This window comes from Tympanuchus pallidicinctus, unplaced genomic scaffold (genome assembly GCF_026119805.1).
Source record: "Tympanuchus pallidicinctus isolate F22 unplaced genomic scaffold, pur_lepc_1.0 scaffold40, whole genome shotgun sequence".
Lineage (NCBI taxonomy): Eukaryota > Metazoa > Chordata > Aves > Galliformes > Phasianidae > Tympanuchus > Tympanuchus pallidicinctus.
This window is the reverse complement of record NW_026294759.1, coordinates 2,353,422-2,374,043: the sequence shown is the minus strand read 5'-3', so window position 1 is coordinate 2,374,043 and position 20,622 is coordinate 2,353,422. Positions and strand designations below refer to the sequence as shown.

Here is a 20,622-nt window from a genome sequence, read left to right as displayed (position 1 = left end):
TTCTCGTATTCATTCTTGGCAAGGTCTGGGAGGGAGTCACCTCTTGTATACTGGAAGTACTTGTTGCCTTACAGAGTAGCCTCTGCTGAGATTGACAGATGCTATAAATCCATTTGCTGGCTTTCTGTAAGTGAAACTGGTATTTAGTATCTGCTGAAGTTAAGGGCTTGCTTTTTGCTTATCCATTGCTAGTTTCAGAAGCCCTGCAAGTAATCACGTTTCCACTGTGACGTCCCAGGAGGACGGCTAAGAAAGACAAAAATTAAAGTGGGCCTTGTAAAGCCAGCTTTTTCTTAAAATAATGGCTTAATTTTTAAAACTTTACTAAGCTGGAATACACATGGTATTCACTGATTCTGCACAAGTTGGTCTGAGTGTAGATTTACTTCACTACAATGCTAGGCCCTAAAGACAGATCACGAGGCATTGTGAGGATAGCTGCACTATCCAGCCCACTTGAATCTCTCCCACAAACAACAAAGCAGTACTCTGTCTATCACTGCATGGGAGAGGTGTTCATATCTGCCTTAGCTGTTTAAAACATGGGAATAGGAAATTGGCATATATTTTGCTGTGGCTGTAAGCTCTGCTGTGAGATCTAACAGCTACCTGAAGAATTTATATGGCTAGCAGAGCTGGTATTTACAATTCTATTAATAATTTGTTTGTCTGCCAGTATTTCATTTTTATCTCAAAAAAAAAAAAAAAAAAAAAAAAAAAAAAACCACAAAAAAAACCCCATAGATTTAAGATGAGAAGGAGCCTCTTGCAGTATCCAGTCCAACTCCTTAGTCACAGATCTTTCCCTTGTTGAAAGCCATGGCTGTTACCTCTTTTATCTCTTGTGCATTCCCTGTGCTTGTCTCAGTAGAGTCTGGCTTCATCTCCTCTGTACTGTCAGACAGCTTCACCTCTGCTCTTGGGTGAAAAAACACAGCTCCTTCATCCTCTTCTCACAGGCTATGCATTCCTTGCTTATAGTGCTATATAATTTAAGCTTTTCCAAGAGCCGCATAGACCTGCAGCCCAAGAAAAAAATGTCATGAGCTGTCAGGATGCTGACCAGTCTAATCCTTGCCACTGATTTTGTGCTAGCAAAAGTGAAATAACCTGCCTGCGTGTAAATGACATAAGGCATCCCGCATGTATTTGAAATCTAAGTAGGATGGATAGCTGTGTGCTACAAGTTTTTTACATGTTGTTATCTTGATAGCTAATGTTTACATGGTAATTTGGCAGCATAGCAGGTTAAAGTATTCCAGACTAATCTGGGGGGCAAAGGTAAAATCCACTTTCACTAGCATTCCTGATATTTCAGAAAGTTAGGCCTGCTGCTAGCAAAACTGTAAACACTGGTTGGGAGTGGCAGAAACTGGAATACAGAGATTTCTGCCCAAGTTGTACAGCAGGTGGCACACAAGGTATAGTATATGAGAAATAATGCCTTAATATCGCAAAGCAAGTACAAAATCCTTGGCTACAGCTGTGAATCTGTACAAATCACAGCAGACAACTTGCATGATTTGTACAAAAACTGCAGGTAGACAGAATAAACGTGTTAGTGTTAATGTTTGATTTATTGAAGCTGCAAGAAGCTGCTACTGAAGTTTCTACTGTTAGTATTGACAGAACATCTTCCAAATACCTGCATGATGCAACAATAACTCTGTGGTGTTAATGCAGAGAGGACAGGCATAGACTATTCATGTTGAATGCTACCTTATCTGAATCTGCTTACCTAAACTGTTTTCATTTACCACTTAGAAGCTTACCAATCACATAGTGATTAACTATCAAGTAACCTGGGAACCCAAATTTCACTGCTGTGATAGCATATTATCTTTTGTGTTTCATAATGCTGCAGGTGATATAAGTTGAACACAGGAGTGGCAAAGATTTTCCGTAAGCTGTTACTGCAACACGCAGTTCAATCTGTGGACGCTACTAAGGATATTACTAGGTTAACAGATTTGCTTATATTGTTAATACTGAACCATCTATCTGTACAACATTTGTTGCTCCAGCCTGGTGAATTAGTTGATTCTTATGTGCCCTTAAAGGAACCAAGTGTCTGTTGTGATTGAAAGTCATTCATTTCCACAAAATATTTATAAAAGTTTCATTAATATTTGACTGTTATCCATGGGCATTAAGAGTAGATTAGAATACATGGCACCTTCACTGTATTTGTTGCACAGCGCATGTGTGGAACCTGTATCTTTGCAAAGCAAGCAACCACTTGCAGCTTTGAAAATAGGTAAATTACAGGCAGTATGTTCTCTTCTACATTGATAAGGAAGCACTGTTCAAGAATACTGTCTCGTGCTTAAAAACATTACCAGTGATTAAGAACCTTCTTTGTAAACCCTCAGATTTGACCCTCAAGTTGAGACTGAAGTGACACCAATTAGTCTTAACAGTGGCGAGTCACACATATACCATATCTATTCCATAGATACTAAAATCTTTCCACTGGGAAGGTTAAGCAAGAGCTAAGTAAAGTTCTCCTCTTGCCTAAGTATGTGTGTTAATTCTTCCTTTGAGGGTATACATTATAACTGAGATGATCTATTGACTGGCACATGCAGGACATTTTGAATGCTGCTTCCCTGACCCGTGGTGAACTCATTTAGAGCACGACACAGGGAAGTTAACCACATAAAATCATGAATGTTTTTCTATCAATTTACCTTCCAGAATGCTAAGGCCAGACACAGCAGAACTAGTGCAGGAAGGAGAACATGGTTATCCTTTTATGCCACTCACAATTGTAAGTAATCTGTGAAGGTTTCAGCCAGCACTAAAAAAATCTTGAACTACTGTATGTCCTCTCTTTTCAAGACTGCCTCTTCTCTGCCTTCCAAAGGCTGTCAGGACTACTCTTACTCCTGTGACCCCTAAAGAGTTTCTTTTTTTTTCTTTTAACTTATATTATATCTCTAACTTTCTGTATGTACCTTTATGCATACTGATCTTATATCAAAAGGTAAATGACCAGACATTGAAACTGTCTGGAAAAGTGAGAATAAGGGAGACTGGGAAGTTCAAGGTCTTTTGCATTATTGGCTTGTGATTAATCAGGTGCACAGTGTGACAGGCAGCATTTACTGGTTACAGCTCAATTAATGTGGGATATTGCAACCTGACTAATAGCTCTTTACCACAAGCTCATAGTCAATGTCTGCAAGAGTTAGGTATCTTTCACCCTCAATCACTAATCCTGAGCCATCCTTATTGTCATCCTTATTCCATCACTGCTCTAATACTAACTAGTGGGCTATGAAGTTACCCACAGGTGCAACTGTATCAAAGAAAAACCATTCTTGAAGCATAAGTCAGGACAGTTTAAGTTTGTGAGGCACTACCAGCAACTACCTAAAGGACCCATTTGGGTCAGTTTTTGTGTGCTCTGACCCATTCTTCTATCTTGGAAGGATCTTAGGAAACAGAACCCCAAGGGACAGGCAGTTACTGAATTACTCTTTCATTCCAAAGTGCTGGTCCTAGGAAAGAAAGGGCGTTCATATTTGCTCAGTTGGTAGCAAGATTCTCACTGTGTATAACTTGCTTATTATCTCTTGATGTGCTGTTTCCTAAAGCCTTGTGTGTTTATATTCTGTTCAACCACCTAACTTCAAATACCTTAAAAAACCTGACATCATCACAGTAAGTATGTATCGTGATTTTAGTATAATGTGTTCACAAAACACCCTGAGATGCTATACCACATCCTTTCCAAATCCTTTCCCAATGATTTTCTGTCCTCTCACAAAGAGCTTTTATTTCCAACACAACCCCTTTCTGTGAGTATAGCATTCTCTCTTTCTCCCCACTTCTCCAGGTCTGTGTGCTTGGATCTGTTGTAAATGGATTTTGTCTAAAGAGAATTAACAGTTGTTAGCTGATGATATTTTGCTACTGAATCTTTAAAATTGTGGGATTGACACTGCTAATTCCAGAACAGTGTATCATCTGACAGTATGCTTTCCAGACTGAAGTTTCTCATGGTCTTCCCACAGGCACTACAATGTCCATTTTAAAATGGGCAGTAGGCCAGTGAGATGTCAACAGCCCTCACAGAGAATAGATGATTGTCTGGGATGGACAACAACCCAGTGTCTGTGAGATGTGCCAGTGTACAATGCAGATGCTGTCTGAGCAGCAGTGGCTCCACCTGATCTCCTCCATTTGGATGTAAGGTGAAAGATATATTATTGAGTAGTTGTAGATGGTACCAGGTATCAACTCCACCAGGAAGTGATGACTTCCTGCTTTTCTGATGATATCTGCCTCTCATATCTAGTGTAGCTCTTCAGTACAGGGTGGAAGTAAAATTCATAGTTAAGGCCAGACACTCCATAGGACTGATACTGCTGAGGAAGGCCTTCTCATAAAATTGACATTGCAGACCTAGTATCAGAACACAGATGCTAAAGGTGTTAATGCACTTCCAAGAAGATCTGAATGTGCAGCAGCAGCTGATATAGTACACTGATCATGTTCCCCTGCACTCAAGACTATAGGTCAAAAGAGGACAGGATTGTAGTGATCAGTGTGGCAAAATTAGGTATGAAATGTGTGTCCAAGTGGTCTTGCCACAAAGGTCTTGCTTTTATGTCTTCAACATGTTTTCTGGATTCCTTATAATTAGCAGCAACACCTCGTGATCTTTGCACCCTTTATATTGCCTGTGAGCAACAAAGGCACGGGGACAAGCTGATGTTAATCACAATTTCATTTGACATGTGTTATAACCTTATCTCCAGCATGGAACTGGAAACTTATACAATGCCTGCAAAGTTCTTCCTGTTCTATGTAGCATCTCTTGAGATTCAGCTCTGTTCTTGGTTTTGACTCCATGAATATATAACTTTCTTCCAAGTCCTGCTCTTCTATTTCTTCTGGTGACTTCACACTCTCATTCTCTCTCTGTGCAAATGTCATTTTATTTATTATTTATAATGGCAAATACTATTATAATACTAATATAGTACTATATAAAGTATATATATAGTATATACATATATACTATATATGAAGGTGAAGGCAATTCACCTGTGTTAACCGAAGGGGTGCAGCCTGGCTGCACCTCTCTTAGACCCCATTTAAGTACTGACTGGCACTGAGGAAGGATCTCTTTCTGGAGATTGCTCCTTGTGGAGTTTACTGTGAGCCTATGATATGTTTCCATTTATTTTTATTATTTTTCCACCATGATAAGCTTACTAAGCCTAACCTCTGTACGCCTATTAATTGTACAACTGTACACCCATTTATTGTATGACTACTAATTTATATATGTATATATATATAATATACTTTATTATTTTACTGCTTTATTACTGCTTTATCTGAGACACCCATAAAGCAACTAAAGTAGATGATTTTTTTCTGCCCCTGCAGTAATTAAGCTTGGCATGTCAATTACTGAAGATCTCCTGCAGTGCACAGTGCCCAAAGCAAGGAGTGTACCAGCCTTACTGGAGATCTTCCCTCAAAAGGAAGAAAAAACTCTACTCACTTAAGTGAGTAATAGGGTAGATGTCTGTATGGTATGTGTGTACCATGAGACTCAGAAAAAAATTGTAAGTTGCATGGGCCTCTAATGGTCTCTAATCCAAAGCCTTGCTCACAGCAGGGTTCATTCCAACTCTAGATCAGATTGTCCCTGGCCTTGTCCAAGCAAGTTCTGAACATGTCTAGGATGGAAGATTCCCTAGCCCTTCTGGACATGTGTTCCTGAGCTGAATTACCCTCAAGAGAGGGTGGATGTGTATGTGCTTCTTTTTTACACATTCTGACATACCTTTTTTGTCCTGTCCTCTGTTGCGTTCCTCTGAGAAGTCTGACTCTGATGTTTTTTCCAGCCCATCCTATTCAGGTAGAGAGAGACTGCTGTTACATCCCTCCGTACTCCCTACAGCCATTTCTTTTAAAGGCTGAGCAAATACAGCTCCCTCAACTTGTCCACATATGTCAGAATTTCGTATGCTAGAATTGGCCAAGAATCTAAAATACAGAGAGAAAGAAAAACTAATAGAAGCTTGATTTCCATAGAGGTAAAACTTAAAATTAGGTAAGTTTTCCATCCTTTCTGTATACCAAATGGAGGGATAAATGAAAGTTAAAGGCACTTAGGAATTCACTTTTTAGGGCTAGTAGAATAGGAATAGCATAAGATGTCTTAAAATAAGAATTACAATATTCTTTTCAAGTAGGAGAGAAGTAACCTTTAAAGTCAGTACCCTCAAGGAATAATTTTTGTCAGTCTTTCAAGATAGCTGAAAAAGTTATGATGGGCCTACAAGCTCACTGGTCAATTGATGAGTTTTATTGAGAGAGGAGATCTATCTCTAGCCTGACAATTAACCTTTTCCTCTTCAATTCTTGAAAGTATAATGGACTTCAGAAAGGATTGAAAAATTTCTTGAAGTCCACAAATACTTTCACTGATTTTTCCTGACTATGCGCAGTGAGCAATGCATAAGGTCAAGGCTGTGAGCAATGTTATTAAACATACACAGAAGACATCCAAAATTCAGTAATTTCCCATAAACAATCAGAATTCAGCAGCTTCTAGAGCTTATCTCAGTTCTCAAGTTAAAAGAACTATAGAAAAATTCCCAGTTTTCTTCCTCTGCATTTTTGTTTTTATTGGCCTGTTTTCGTTGTGACTCTGCTGACTTTGGACACTGTCCATTTTTTTGTTCTAAGTTTATTATTTTCAAATGACCTGGATAATAAACGTCAGCCCATTGTGTAGAAGACATAGTACTAATTGTAGGAAACTTCCTGCCACTTCTGCTGACTTGTGTTGTTCTAGGCTTGAAATACCAGACTACTTGAAATCCTATCTATACCTGTCTCTTCAATAGCTGCAGGCTATTGCTCTTTCATGCCTTGGAAGTCTTTTGCACCTACTTCCTTGTGACAGTCAAAATTGGTTCTTACTGATACACATACAGCAGCTTCAGTTTAATGAGTTCCACAGGGAAAAGACTTTCTGCAGCCTTCCTGACAAAACGTGGCATTTGCTACATGCAGTTCTTCTTCCCTTTCCCCAACACCTAAAAGTCATAGCAGGGAACTGATTAAAGAGGGAGACAGCCCAGTGTCTCTTATGCTGGCTCTCGCTGTCATCCCTGTAACAGCAGTCAGTGATAACAGGACGGATTATTTCCACAGGGATTTGCTTTGCTATTGTTGGTGATGGATTTATTTTTTGTCTGCCATGAGAACTTCCTACTGCTTGCCTTCATCTTTATCTCACATTACTATTAGGGATTCTTTTACAGGAAATAAGGAAGACAGCAGGAGGCGACAAGACTTGTATGTACAGAAAGGCTAGGTGTACTTGTATGTTTAGGTGCAGTTGGACAGGAGAAGGGAAACAGGAAACTTAGTCAAAATTGTACAAAATGTATTAGCATAAATTTGACTATGTAGGGTACTTAAAAATATTACGTGGTAGTGATAACATGTCTGTGTTATAATTTCCATATTGGCATCATTTATATCTATTGAGACAGGATAGGGCACATGATTAAAGTCAAAACAAATAGTATTTGGCATCCATGAAATTCATGAGCTGTTTATAGCATGTGCTCTAGTAGTACAATTACAGAAGTGAAACTAAAATATAAGCAAGACTGAAGTGTTACTGAGAAAAAGTGATTGTCTGTGATAGTCTATGACAGCCCCTTTCCTCATTTCTAGGTGTGCTCCTGCCACCTTTTTGAACATTCCTGTTCATTAATCAAACGGATCAAAGTGCTGAGCTGCCTGAAAATGACTTTTTGTTGCATCAAGTTTTTAGATCGTTAGCTCCAGTACCTAACAAATCACAGCCATCAGTTTCAACTTGCCTTTTTCTTAAGCCAGTCTCCTAAGCCAGTAGTGTAATCTCTTTTTCAGAGACATTAATAGATTCTAGGATCTCAAAGAAATGCCTTTTCAAGCATTTAAAATTTGAATGAGTATCAGGAAAATGAAATTAATTGGCTTTTTTCCCTTATATACCTCTAATCCTAGCCATCGCCTCCCAGAGTTGTCTGTCCATTCTCAAGGCACTGTCTTCATGGCAAATCCTAGCTCAAACATAGAATGGTTGGTATTAAAGAATAGTTTGGGTTGGAAGAGACTCCAAAGATCATCAAGTTCCAACCCTCCTGCCACAGCTAGGACCATCAACCTCCAGATCTGGTATTTGACCAGGTGCCTCATCCAACCTGATCTTGAACACCTCCAGAGATGGAGCTTCCACAGCCTCTCTGGGCAACCTGTTCCAGCATCTTACCTCTCTCTCTGTGAAAAACTTCCACTGACATCCGACTAAACCTTCTCTTCTTGAGCTTAAAACAATTCCCCCTTGTCCTATCACTGTCTACCCTTGCAAGAAGTTGATTCCCCTCCTTTGTATAATCCCCTCTATGTAATCCTTGTAGCCTTCTCTTCTCCAGGCTGAACGAGCCCAGCTCCCTCCGCCTGTTTTTGCAGGGAAGGTGCTCCAGCCCTCTGATCACCTTTATGGCCGTCCTCTGGACCATCTCTAACAGCTCCCTGTCTTTCTCATTCTGGGGGCCCCAGACCTGGACACAGTACTCCAGATGGGGTCTCAGAAAGGGCAGAGTAGAGGGGGACAGACACCTTCCTGCCCCTGCTGGCCCCCCCTCTTCTGATGGAGCCCAGGATACCATTTGCTTTCCGAGCTGCAAGAGCACACTGCTGGCTCAAAATATATTTCTAACATGTCCTTAAAACCTTACGTTTTTCTAAAAGTAATTTTAGAAAATTTTGCTTTATAAGTCAATCTGCCTCCTAATTTTTTTTTTCTTTAATCTCATCTTTTTTTTTCCTAGTTGGCCATAGTTCATGTAGGCAGGAGTCTTCTCTTGAAATGTGCCAAGTCTTATATAAAATTAACAGCCCAAGCATAGCTTGTGCCAGCCTGGTTCTGTACAGCTCATGATTGCATTTTCTTCATGTTAGTCCTGGTGCTTCTAATCAGTATAATTGTATGACTAACAGATTGAATGTACATATATTAATTTTACTTGTGCAACAGTCAATCTGTAGGAAGGAGGAGAAGAAAAATATAAATCATCTTCAGGGCATGGACTGCCTCTCACCTCTGAAGGATGATTTTTTCTTACAATAAAATGCTAGGGCATGGTGCAGGTGGCTTATTAGGAGATATTCACTATTTGCAATCAGAGCCTGTCATTTAGGTGGAGAGGTAAAGTGCAGTCACCCAGAATCTGTAGATTCTCCATCCTGGAACAATAAAAAGTTCACAAGCTTTTAAGCATCCCTAATGAGTTTTGATCACTAGAGATGACTGCATTTCCTAGATGTTCCTTAGTCTCTTCTGCTAAAAATGCTGCCAAGCTGATTATTTCATCTTGAAACACTACTTCAGTGTTTGTTAATGCAGCGTTTCTTCACAGAAAATAAACAGATCCACTAAACCCACTTTAAACAGTGCATTGAGTGTCTTGTATGTTTTACTGTTTTCAGTTGCTTTTAGGTACCTAATGCAGATGTAAAAAGTCTTCTGCTCCCTATCAACATGCAGCCTAATTTTAATTTTTATTTCTTCTTTTAGAATCATCTTTTTGATTCTTGCATACACACTGTGCATATTTAATTTGTACTCAGTTTATTTTAAGCCAAGACAGTTATATCCTACCCTGCCAATGAAGCACATCTTGCTTTCTTGCTTTGGAGAGCCACTGTAGAGACTTGGTAGAGACTTATGTGGTGCTGCGCATTGGAGAGAATTGAGGGTTGCAATTGAAGAAAGTGAGCTTTAGGGAAGGAGCATTAGACAGCAGCCATGCCTTAGAAGTATAGAACATGCTCCTAAACAAAGGAGTGTCAGCACAAAATTTTAGCAGATCAGAAAGTCACAGTGTTTATCGCGACCAAGATGGACTTAGAAGCAAGAATTTAGAAGATCGCAGTGCATGGGAGAGAATTGCATATAGAATCATATAATACTTACAGTTGGAAGGGACCTTTAAAGGTGCCCTTGTCCAACTCCCCTGCTTTGAGGGAGCTAGATCAGACACAGCTAGGTCAGACTCTCAGAGCCTAGTCCAACCTGAGCTTGAATGTCTCGAGGGACAGGGCTTCCACCATATCCTGGACAACCAGATCCAATGCCTCACCATCCTCACTGTAAAAGACTTTTTCCTTATATCCAGCCTAAATCTCCCCACTTTAAGTTTGAAACCATTTCTATTTATCCTATCACCACAGACTCTGCTAAAGAGTCTGTTCTCTTATATTCATTGCTGTACTGTCTGTCATATGTTTGGAGTTTTCTCTGTGTTAAAAAAATATACAGTAATCTTGTTTTAATCACTGGTGTGAATCTTCAAGTTTTGAACCCTGCTGATTTTGACTGGAGAGCTCACCAAGACATCTAGATATGTTCACTTTAAAGTTCTGAATGAGTTGAGATGTTGGGATCAATTTATAAAACCTAGATTTGCTATCCTCTTTCACCTGTTTTTCTGTATCTTCCTCTTTCCACTGAGTTTGTGAAGGTTCTCTCTACTTGTTCTTTTCACTCCCAGTTCCAAACTGTGATGACACTGCAGTGTAAGATAAGGCAACTCAAATTAACGAGTCATCCATCTTAGGTAGCAACATCAACATATATATGGCTTTGTTTCGAATTATCTGACCCAGCATTCACGCAATGCTCTGTGCTCTGTCACAGTTGTTTCTGGAGCAGGGACCTCGGTCTGCCCCTCTAGAGCTCACACCATATTTCCTAGTTGATAGCATATCACAACGTCATACCATGTCATATCACAGTGTCATCATGTCATACCATGATCTGTTCACGTTTCCTTCCAGGTTCATCTATTACAACTCCTACTTCAACGGCTTCTTCTTTCCTGTTAGTGACTTCATTTTCCTGGAAGAGTTTATCCACTTAAAATTGTGAGGTCTATTTTTCTTCATCCTTCCTTTCTTCTGGTTACCTCATCTTTTCCTTAGTTATCAATTGATGATTCTCAAGATCTGCCCTGTTTCTGTCAGAGGGGTTCTGTTCATCCTAGTTTCAGTCAGTACTTGTCCTCTTGAATATCTTCATATTATGTTATTCCTTTTCAGTGTTAAAAGTCCTTTCTGGGTTTTTTCTTTTTATTTTTCACTGTGAATTCAACCCTTCTTTCAAGTCGTCTTTGTGAGTTCCTGTCATCATCTATCCGTATTCAGCCATACTTACAATGTGTTGCACAGCTTAATTTCAGACTTTTTCTTCTGTTCAAGCCCTACTTTATTGTCTTTTCCTTCCTTTCACTATAAAATCTATCTTTTCTCCATCTCCCTCTCTCTTCCAAACATTTTTCAAAGGATTCTTTCTCTCACAAAGTTCTGACTATATCCTATAGCTCTTTGAAACCTCCAAATGTATCTTGTCTAATGAAATGTGCCATTCAAACACCTTGTTCTCACCTATTAGACATTGTCTTATCTTATGTCCACTGAAACCTTTTCCTGCCTTCTTACAACACTCTCCATGTGTTGCTGCTGCTTTAGGCAAGGTACACTTGTTACTCCTAACTTCATATCCTTTATCTCAACTCCTTACATCTTTCCATACTTTCTTTGTCTATTATGGCCTCTGAGTAGTCCTCCTTTCGTCACCTTTCTCTTCTTCCACCATTAGAACTTCCTTTTTTTTCCTTTCACCTTTACAATTTATTTTGTTTCATAACCTATATTTTATGTTGTGTCCTTGTATGTTGTCTTCCTTTTGGGCCTCTTGGAGTAAGTTGGCTGAAGCACGGAGTATTATTCTTCCTCTATTCATAAATGACTGCTTTTCTATTCTGCATACACAGTTTGGAGTAACAATTTTGCCTCTAAAAAATCATCTTTTCTCAATATGGGGTGCTTGAGGGCTCTAGATCACCATCTCCTATATTTTCTGTGCATGTAGTTTTGGTGGTAGCTGAAAACGTTTCACTACAGAGGAGGCTGCTGTTGGTGAGCCAAGAGATTTGTATACGGTGAGGATGTGAACTACTCCAGATCTGGATAAATTTGCTAGAGAAACAAAAACAGCTCTAGTGTAGAGAGAAGGCTTAGAAACTATTATAACATCTCTACAGGCAGGGCACAGATGACTGTGTCAGCCTTGTCATTGTTGATTAATAGCATGGGGATTTCAGGTGGTAAATCTCCCTGGAATGGGACCATTAGTGAATTGCTGGTCTTCAATCATCCCTTCCTCCATACCATCAGAGCTTTTGCTATAAAAGCTGGGAACTGTATTTCTGCATCCTAAAAAGCATTCAGGAGAAAGGAATAAAGGCAGAGAAACAGGAGGATCTGAGAGAAAACGGGGAAGAAGAGGGAGACCACTAACGGGAGAAGAGACCCATCTTGGGTGGGAGTTCTAAATTATATATATGTATTTTCTTTACTTAGACCCTCTTTCGGTCTGTGAGTGTAGATTTGTCCATGATGAAGGTGTCCTGCTTGAAGGACGTATCACAGAAATGCACTTTGGACTACCTCTAGTGCCTGTAATACCCAAGGAAGAAACTAGTATTTGAGCAGGTTGAATGTTTCCTCTTGTGAGCTGTAGGGCAATCTATGAACTGTCCTACTGAGGGTTTTGAGTCTTTTGTGAGTCCTTAGAACTGGTTTAGAAGTGCCTGGGGAATTGAGAAAAGCCATATCTACAGGCCATCTGTGTTTGTGACTAGCACAGGATCATCCTCTTTCTTTTACATTTTTTGCTATTTCTGTTCTAAGTCTCTGAGTTTGTTGGGAACCTCCCAGACAACAACAATACTGCATGGCTGTGTCCTGCTAGAAAGACAATGCTAGGACTTGGTAGTGGAAATTTGAATTGATGAGCAATAAAGAAAATACATAAAAAGCAACCATGGCAGGAAATTACTGACAGTGTAACAGAGGAAAACTGACAGTTACTGGAGAGCAGCAGCTTAGAAAGATAGTGAGTGCTGTGCTCAGTACTCTGTGCTTTCGGGACTCTGTTGATCTGAAAACATAAGCAAGGTAATGGGTAGAACTGGAGAAGTACCTTTGACAGCTGGATAAAGTAAACAAGCTCTGCTTTGAGTCTGAAGTACGAGCAGAAGATCTCAAAACTAAATACAAGTTCAGTGTAGATGCTTCATGTTAAGAGAGGTAAAGAATGACAAGAAAGAGGCTGTAACCTACAGCTGCTCTGGCTCAGCACTGCTCCTGTCTGGCCACTGGGATCTCTGCCCAGGCTGAGGGAGCCGTCCTTTTCACTTTTTCAGGTTCAGCCAGCAGCAAAGCTGAGGACGTGGTTCAGAGAGACACAGGCAGAGACAGATCACTGCTTGTGAGAGATACAAGCTCACCAGTGCAGGCATTCAAACAGCATTCTCCAGATTCGCAAGCACGTGTGCATTTGTGGATTCTTTGAGTACCTGGCGTAGTTCTTGCATCGGCCCAGCACCCCTGCCCATCTGTCTTGTATCACACACACAGGAGAGAGAGGTATATATCCAGAGGGAGAGTTAAGAGAAGATTTCATGAGAAAAATAAGAATATGTCAGGCTGTGACGTTCATCTACCAGCCCTTTAATACTTTTCTCTACCTGTGCACATTCTTTGTTCCTCCTTTCCCCGAGTACCCCTATGATTTTGCAGAACTCTGCAGTTTCTGCACCTTCCCCATGTTGTCAGTCTTACTGGTTACAAAGTTCATGCTTTCTGGATGTGTTCATCCTTTCTGTGATGTGTTAACCTATTAATTAGTCTGACTGTGAGCTTTGCTTCTTGTGATTGTCTCCCATCTTTGAGGTCCTCCATCAAGTAACACCACTGGCATAAACATTCCTAAATTCTCATATGCTCTCAGAAATTAATGTGACTGATCAGACTCAGTTCCCATCACTTCCTCCCTTTCTTATTATCCATGAAGATGTCAGAGAGCTGGAGCAACTCTCCTATGAAGAAAGCCTGGGCTTGCTTAGCTTGAAGAAAAGATAGCTCCAGGGAGACCTCATTGCTGTTTTCCAGTACCTGAAGAAGCTTATAAACAGCTTGTAAAACTGACTTTTTACACTTTGTGATAGGGATTGGACAAGAAAATGGTTCAAACTAAAATAGAAGAGATTTATATTAGATGTTAGGAAGAAATTCTTCACTCAGAGGGCAGTGAGGCCCTGGCACAGGCTGCCTAGAGAGCTGTGAGTGCCCCATTCCTGGAGGTATTAAAGGCCAGTTGGATAGAGCCCTGGGCAGCCTGAGCTGGTGGATGGCAGATCTGCCCATGGCAGTGGAGTTGGAACTAGATGGTCTGTAAGATCCCTCTGAACTTAAGCCATTCTATGCTTCTACAATTCTTACTATCCCTTCATGCCTAGGTCTTTCCTAGCTACTCTTACAGGAGCAGATAATCTCCTTCAATGTACCCTTACATTTTAAATTTAACAAGATTAGTGAGGCTGTGAGAAAAGATTGTTGGTACCCTGTGAAATAAAGAGGATGTTAATAGTGCCAAGACAGCTGATAAAGTCCTTTCCTCTTAGGTAAATGCGGGGGAGGAATGATTTATAATCAGTGGAATATATTGTTCAGGAGATAAGAAATGAAGTGACATAAAACCAGTATCTTTCTCTACAGATGGCATATATTTTCTCAGTTATTAAAAGGATAGGTTTAATTTCTCTGTCTTTTCCTTGATCGGCAATGTCTAGGTACAGGGATCAGAGGTGGAAAGATTGTTTGATAAGTGGGAATTAGGTAAATTCTAGGTCCTTAGCTGCATGCATGTGCCACCGTGTGTATAATGATTGCTTAGTTTCATCTGAATAGATGTAAACGATGCACTGGATGAGTTGTGTTACACTGTGGAAATTGCAAATAAGGACACAGAGTTTTTGTGGGTTGTCTTCCTCATGAGGGCAGTAAAGGTTTCTTGTCTCACTAACATCTAGAGTCACTTGGTGAATGTTGACCTTGGGATCCACCGTGATGTTCTACTGATGAAGTGACTCAGGTTTGGGGTCTATTTGGAGGTTGAGATGAACTGTTCTTACAAAATATATTTCAGGGTTGTCTTATTTTAGGCTATAGTTATGTAGTGATTTTCCATGGAAATTCCATATTTGATTAGCTGACAGTAGGGCATCCTTCATCTATCTCATTTCTACTCTCGATCATTTCTGATGAGCTATAATTATGCCTTTTGAAAAACAAGAGCTAGAAGAGTGCTTCTTTGGATAGAGGTTCCTTTTAGTTTACTCGAGGGGACATGCTGAATATTATCCTTCAGCAGATGTGACAGTAACTGAAAATCTAATGCTCTATTGCAGTTCTGATGATTACTGGAGCTTTGGCTGGTTAGTCTTTAGGTTTCCTACGTAGGGTATACATCCATATTCTATACACATTTTTGTATTACATACACCAAACTAAATAATATTTTTAATATAAGCTTTAGTGTCTATATAAACTGAATTTTTCTTCCAAAAACATCTCAGTGGGCTAGTAATACTTACTGTCATTATGATGGAAATCTATGAGAGTATCCAAATGTTACTTTCTGCATCCTAGACATTGCTACCTAGAAACTCTTATTCAAGGTGGTTCATTACAAGTCTTACCTACAGGTGGGCCACAGCCTTCCTCTGGGAAATGCTACTGAGCGACAATAAATTTAAAGCTAGCAAGAATATAATGATGACAGATTGCCTGTATGAGCCTGTATGTTCAAAGCTAGCATTGATGTTGCATTTGTAAGTATTCAGAGCTTGCCTAAAATGCCATCAGATATGGACTGTACTGTCTAACAGTATCCATAGGGATATTATTGATATTGGGTATACATATAAACATTGTTAGCTGGAATGATGGAAGAGGTGGAAGTGTGGTCTATGGAGGAAATGGCATATCATCCTCTTGGAGACTTTCTTTGCACCATATTCTGGAGACCATATAGAATGAGAAAAAGCAAAATCTGTGAGAAATGTTTTATGCAGGTCTGCAAATGAATACTGTCAAGACACTAAGGACATTGAGGCTAGTCTTCTGGACCAATCAGATGAGTGTTCTGTCTTCCCCTCTCTCACATCCTGCTCACAGATCTTACTCTAAGAAGTGAAAAGCTGGGAAGCCGTTATCCTGGAGAGATGACGGTGTAAAAGATGAAGAAGAAGCAGTTAATAGCTGCTTTTTAGTTATCATGTTTCATGCATGTGTTTTGTTCTTTCCTGGCAAGCAGTTTCTAGGATTTTAAACTTACAGCTCTTTGTTGTACAATAGCCTTCAGAAGGTATGGTTACAGGAAGGACAGTTACCGATGCTTACTGGCAGTACTGGGAATTGTCTATAACATCACACTGTTAGAACATACTCCTCATTCCTGGTGCTGACTGGGACCCATTCGTTTGGCTGAGGTTAGTTTTGTTTTGTTTGTTTGGGTGGGTTTTTTTGTTTGTTTGTTTTGTCTGGCTCAGAAACAAGTGTTGTTGTGGTGAAGAGAAGGTGTTGAATGGGAACCTGATGGAAGTGAATATCAAGAACAATAAATTTCTGCATACAGTCGTAGTTGAATACTCAGAGCAACTTATTAACATCTTCCAAAAGTGAAAGCCTTCAATATAAGGGCATATAGAAAGACTGAGATTAAGCCCTGCTTAATCTGCTTAGCAGTTTACATGGATGTTGGAGTTCTCCCTCAGGACTTGTATCTTCTCTTGTGGACTATGGACTTAGCAAGAAGATGTGGGAAGATATCTGGATAATTCTCCTGCTTCCTCCTGTCTGTATATTGTGTCTGTATTTCTATCGCTCTTTTTCTTACAGCCTTCTTTTCTCCTCCTCCCAGTCCCCCTTCCCTCTCCTTCAGGAGTTCCCCTTTTGCCCACACCTGATATTTAATCCTGGCAGAGTTAATGCCTTTTGCTGAGATCAGACCTGGCACTGGGGAATCATGTGACAGGTGAAAGTTGCTATAAATATAGTTGAACCCTGCCTTTGGGCAGGAAGAGGAGAAAGTGAGAGAGACACAAGGAGTAGGAAGGGCAGAGAGAAAGGGAGAGCAGAAGAACTTAGAGTGGTCTAATGAGAGAGAGAAAGGAAGGAAGGAAAGAACAGAAGTGCAGAGGCCATTTTCTAGGCCACACCATGAGGTGGTTCTAGGAAAGGACCAGAGCGGCAGCTCTGTTACAACTAAGCGTGAGCAAGAGCAGAGACATGGAAAGCTCAAAGAGTATGACGCAGGAATCCAGATCGAAGTCAGCTTTGTGGGGGGGCACACCGCAGTACGACTACATCAGCTTTGAGAAATGCACCCGCTATGGGATACCGTTGGAGGCGGGACGCGAGGCCAGGGGGACAGGGGACGACCTGCACTACCTGGACAACTCCCTCAGCCACCCACAGGTAGGGTCGGACTACTGGGATGTTTATGGCAGCACAGGTCTCAATGGGGTCACGTACATTCTGGGGGCTCCTGGAATGGTGCAATAGAGCACACGTCCCTGTCTGTACCCAATCCTACCAATTCTCCCTTTTCCTTGTTGACTTCCAAGTAAGGCACTGGCTTTCACAGTCTTGCTTAGAATGCTGTCAGCGTTTCAAGTCATTGGGTATTTCCATCTATTATGACCACAGTGTTAGAATGGTTAGGCTGGCATGAAAATCAATGAAACCATTACTGTATTCGTAATGCAAAGAGAAATTGTATCTGCTTTCAGCTGCGTACTGATTTTTAGGTAGAGCAGGAGAGGAAATAAAAACAAGTAGAACAGTAATGAAGCTAGACAGATATCTGTCTGCATAGCTGAATGGACAGTCAAGCAGAGCTCTGTTCTGACTTTTCCCTGAACAAGAAGAGTAAGTCCACGCTTGTATATGCATGTTGATAGTTTCAGTAGCTCTTCTGAGAGCTGTGAGGAATTTTCTAACCCTTAAACTTGACCTGACTCTCATTCTGGTTCATATGAAACTCAGAAAAGTATTTAGTACAAAGATGTACTCTAATTATGACCTCTTGTTCTATTGCTCTCTGTATCTCTTCTGCCTCTCCTTCTGGGACATCCTTTCACAAGGAGGTTTTACAGCCGTCTTGGTGTCTTATTTCCTGCCAGTCTGCTCAGACTGAGCTGACGTAGAAGGGTTTAGAGCAATGTAAAATTTGGTCAAGTGATGGGAGGGAGAGAGAACGTGTGAATGTGAAGTTCATACAGGGAAGATATGAGTGGAGATTTCTAAAATACCCTTACACATATCCTTGTGCCTGTGACTGGGGAATAGGGGAAGAGATGCATTAATCTCCCTAAGAACTGCATAATTCTGGAGTAGGAAAAGCCACATTTGCAACCAAGATGATCTCTTCCAGTAGATAAATATCCCAATGAGGATTGTGTCTGCCATGTTGCAAAAGACTAGGAAGTCAGTCCCATGGCCATACTCAGAAATTTCTCTTCAGAAGTTGTACAAAACATCTGAGAGATTGCAAATTATTTCTCTACTTAAACTGTCCCAAAACCGCTCCCTGGCTGATTCAGAAGCAACAGTCAGAACCAGGAGGTGTCTGGACAGAGTTAATGCTTTATTTATATTTTCAAGTGAGTAATGTTGAGATTTTGCATTTGGGATGTGACCTGGCCCTCTCATGGGATGCAAGTGGAGCAATGCCTAGGGCTGGAAGGCTGAGGTGGGTTATGGAAATGGAAATGCACATTGTGTTACATGAACCATTAGTCAGGATACAAAAAAAAATATACCAGTTTACAGGTATCCACTCTGCAGACTATTCCCACATGGATGAAACCTCTCTTAGAAGGTGACATAGTTGACACAGTGAGGCAGAAAAACCTATCTCTTGCTGCCTGGCCCTGGGGTGTCTTTGTTTTCATCCCCCACAGGCATGCCAGTCAATGAGTGTAGCCAAAATCCAGCACAAACAAGCAGGACATCAGATGCATTCCCATACAAGTCTTCAGGCAGTAACATCCCCAAGCAAATATGCATTTGTGAATGCAGTTTTCAGTCTTGAAAACAGACAGTCATATTTATAGATCTACTGCAAATATGCCCTAGAAATGCTGTTATGTAAAAATCACATAGTTACATATATAATATGAAGGCATGTTGTTGTAAAACTAGTCTTGCTGTGCATGTGTATTTTGATAGCCATTAATTAACATGGAGATAAATTATAAACATTCATACTATCACACACATCTTGTACAGGCATGCATGTTTATGCTATTGGCATGATAAACAATCTGCTGCAAGTGCTTTCATCTGTTTCCACGCAGAATACTTACCGCTGTGATGTGAAAAAAGCAGGTAGATGTTTTAGTTCTGTTGTGCAATTTCTTGTGCTAGCTGTTCCTTTCTATTTTATATGTAAGTTGGAAGCTATTTCAGACGGAATACATGATTTTACAAGGCAAAAAATTTGATCATTGGCCTGGGATTCTCTAATAATACATAGTTAATATATTAGATAATAGATAATGTAATAAAAATAGATAATAATGTGTACTTAATTTGTGAGAATTGGGATAACTGTATCATAGAATCATAGAATGGTTTAGGTTGGAGAGGACCTTAAAGGTCACCCAGTTCCAACCCCCTGCCACAAGCAGAGTTGCCACCCACCAGACCAAAGCTGCCCAGGGCCTGAGCTGGCCTTGAATGCCATCCTGGGAGGATGAAATGTTCCACTATTTCTCTGGGAAATCTGTTCCACCATAACCTTTCTCTAAATAAAAATTTTCTGCCTACCATCTAACCTAAACCTCCCATCTTTTAGTTTAAAGCCGTTCCCCCTGCTCCTATCACTATCAGTGTAAAAAGTCAGTCCCTGTCTCTCTTGTAAGCTTTTGACTTAGAGACTAGAGATTTTATCTACCATTTAGAATGATATCTTGAAGAGATTTTTGCTCTCCCTTTAAGTTCAGTAATGTCAGCACTTCACAGAAACGCTAGGAAAAAAAATCTCAAGTGATTGTTTCTCACACTGCCCAAATACTTATAGCAGTAGATATATATGAGAAAATAGATTTATAAAATTTATGTTCTTCTGAATTGTGGGTTTCTGTGTTTTTATCTTCCTGCATGAAAAAATAAGAACCTTTCCTCAAGCAGATCAGACTGATGAAGTATTTATATGATACAGCATTTGTGAGGTAGGAAAGGGTATTCATGGCAGAGAGCTGCAGCAGCAGTACACAGATAGGTGCCACAGTAACGCAGTGTAATAATTAATTGGGCAATGCAGTATTACAGAGTAACAGACTCAAAGAGAGACTTGAGAGGGCCTCTGGAGTTCTCTAGCCCAATGCCTTGTTCACAGGATTTATCCAAGTAAGTACTGAGTATCCCCAAGTATGAAGACGCTTAGCCCATCTGGGCACCTGTTCCTATGCTGAATTACCCTCAGGTTTTCTGTCTACACATTTGAACATACTTTTGTTGCAAGTTTTGCCTTTTTTCTCCTGTCCTTCACTGTGCCTTTCTGAGAAGTCTGGCTCTTTTTTCTCTCCAGCCCTCTCACTCCCCACAGGTAGAGAGTACTGCTATTAGATCTCCCCTTTGCCTTTATTTCTTTGGGGACAACTCTTATTTTGGAGCTGATCC

At 40.3% G+C, this 20,622-nt stretch overlaps 1 protein-coding gene across 10 annotated transcripts in view; it reads left to right on the top strand.

The window, feature by feature from the left end:
* CLCN1 (chloride voltage-gated channel 1) overlaps nucleotides 1-20,622 on the top strand; it is a 60,681-nt gene that overhangs the window by 6,103 nt on the left and 33,956 nt on the right. For 4 of the 10 annotated variants that reach the window (XM_052701785.1, XM_052701780.1, XM_052701779.1 and 1 more), the window contains exon 1: nucleotides 17,010-17,412. The exons of 1 other annotated variant lie outside the window; for it this stretch is intronic. In XM_052701785.1, the coding sequence (XP_052557745.1) occupies nucleotides 17,224-17,412 (189 nt within the window). In that variant the 5' untranslated portion in view covers nucleotides 17,010-17,223. Of the gene's footprint in view, nucleotides 1-2,697; nucleotides 2,771-17,008; nucleotides 17,413-20,250; nucleotides 20,350-20,622 lie in introns of those variants that run through there. 5 more of the 10 variants (XM_052701781.1, XM_052701783.1, XM_052701784.1 and 2 more) reach the window with 4 other exon arrangements.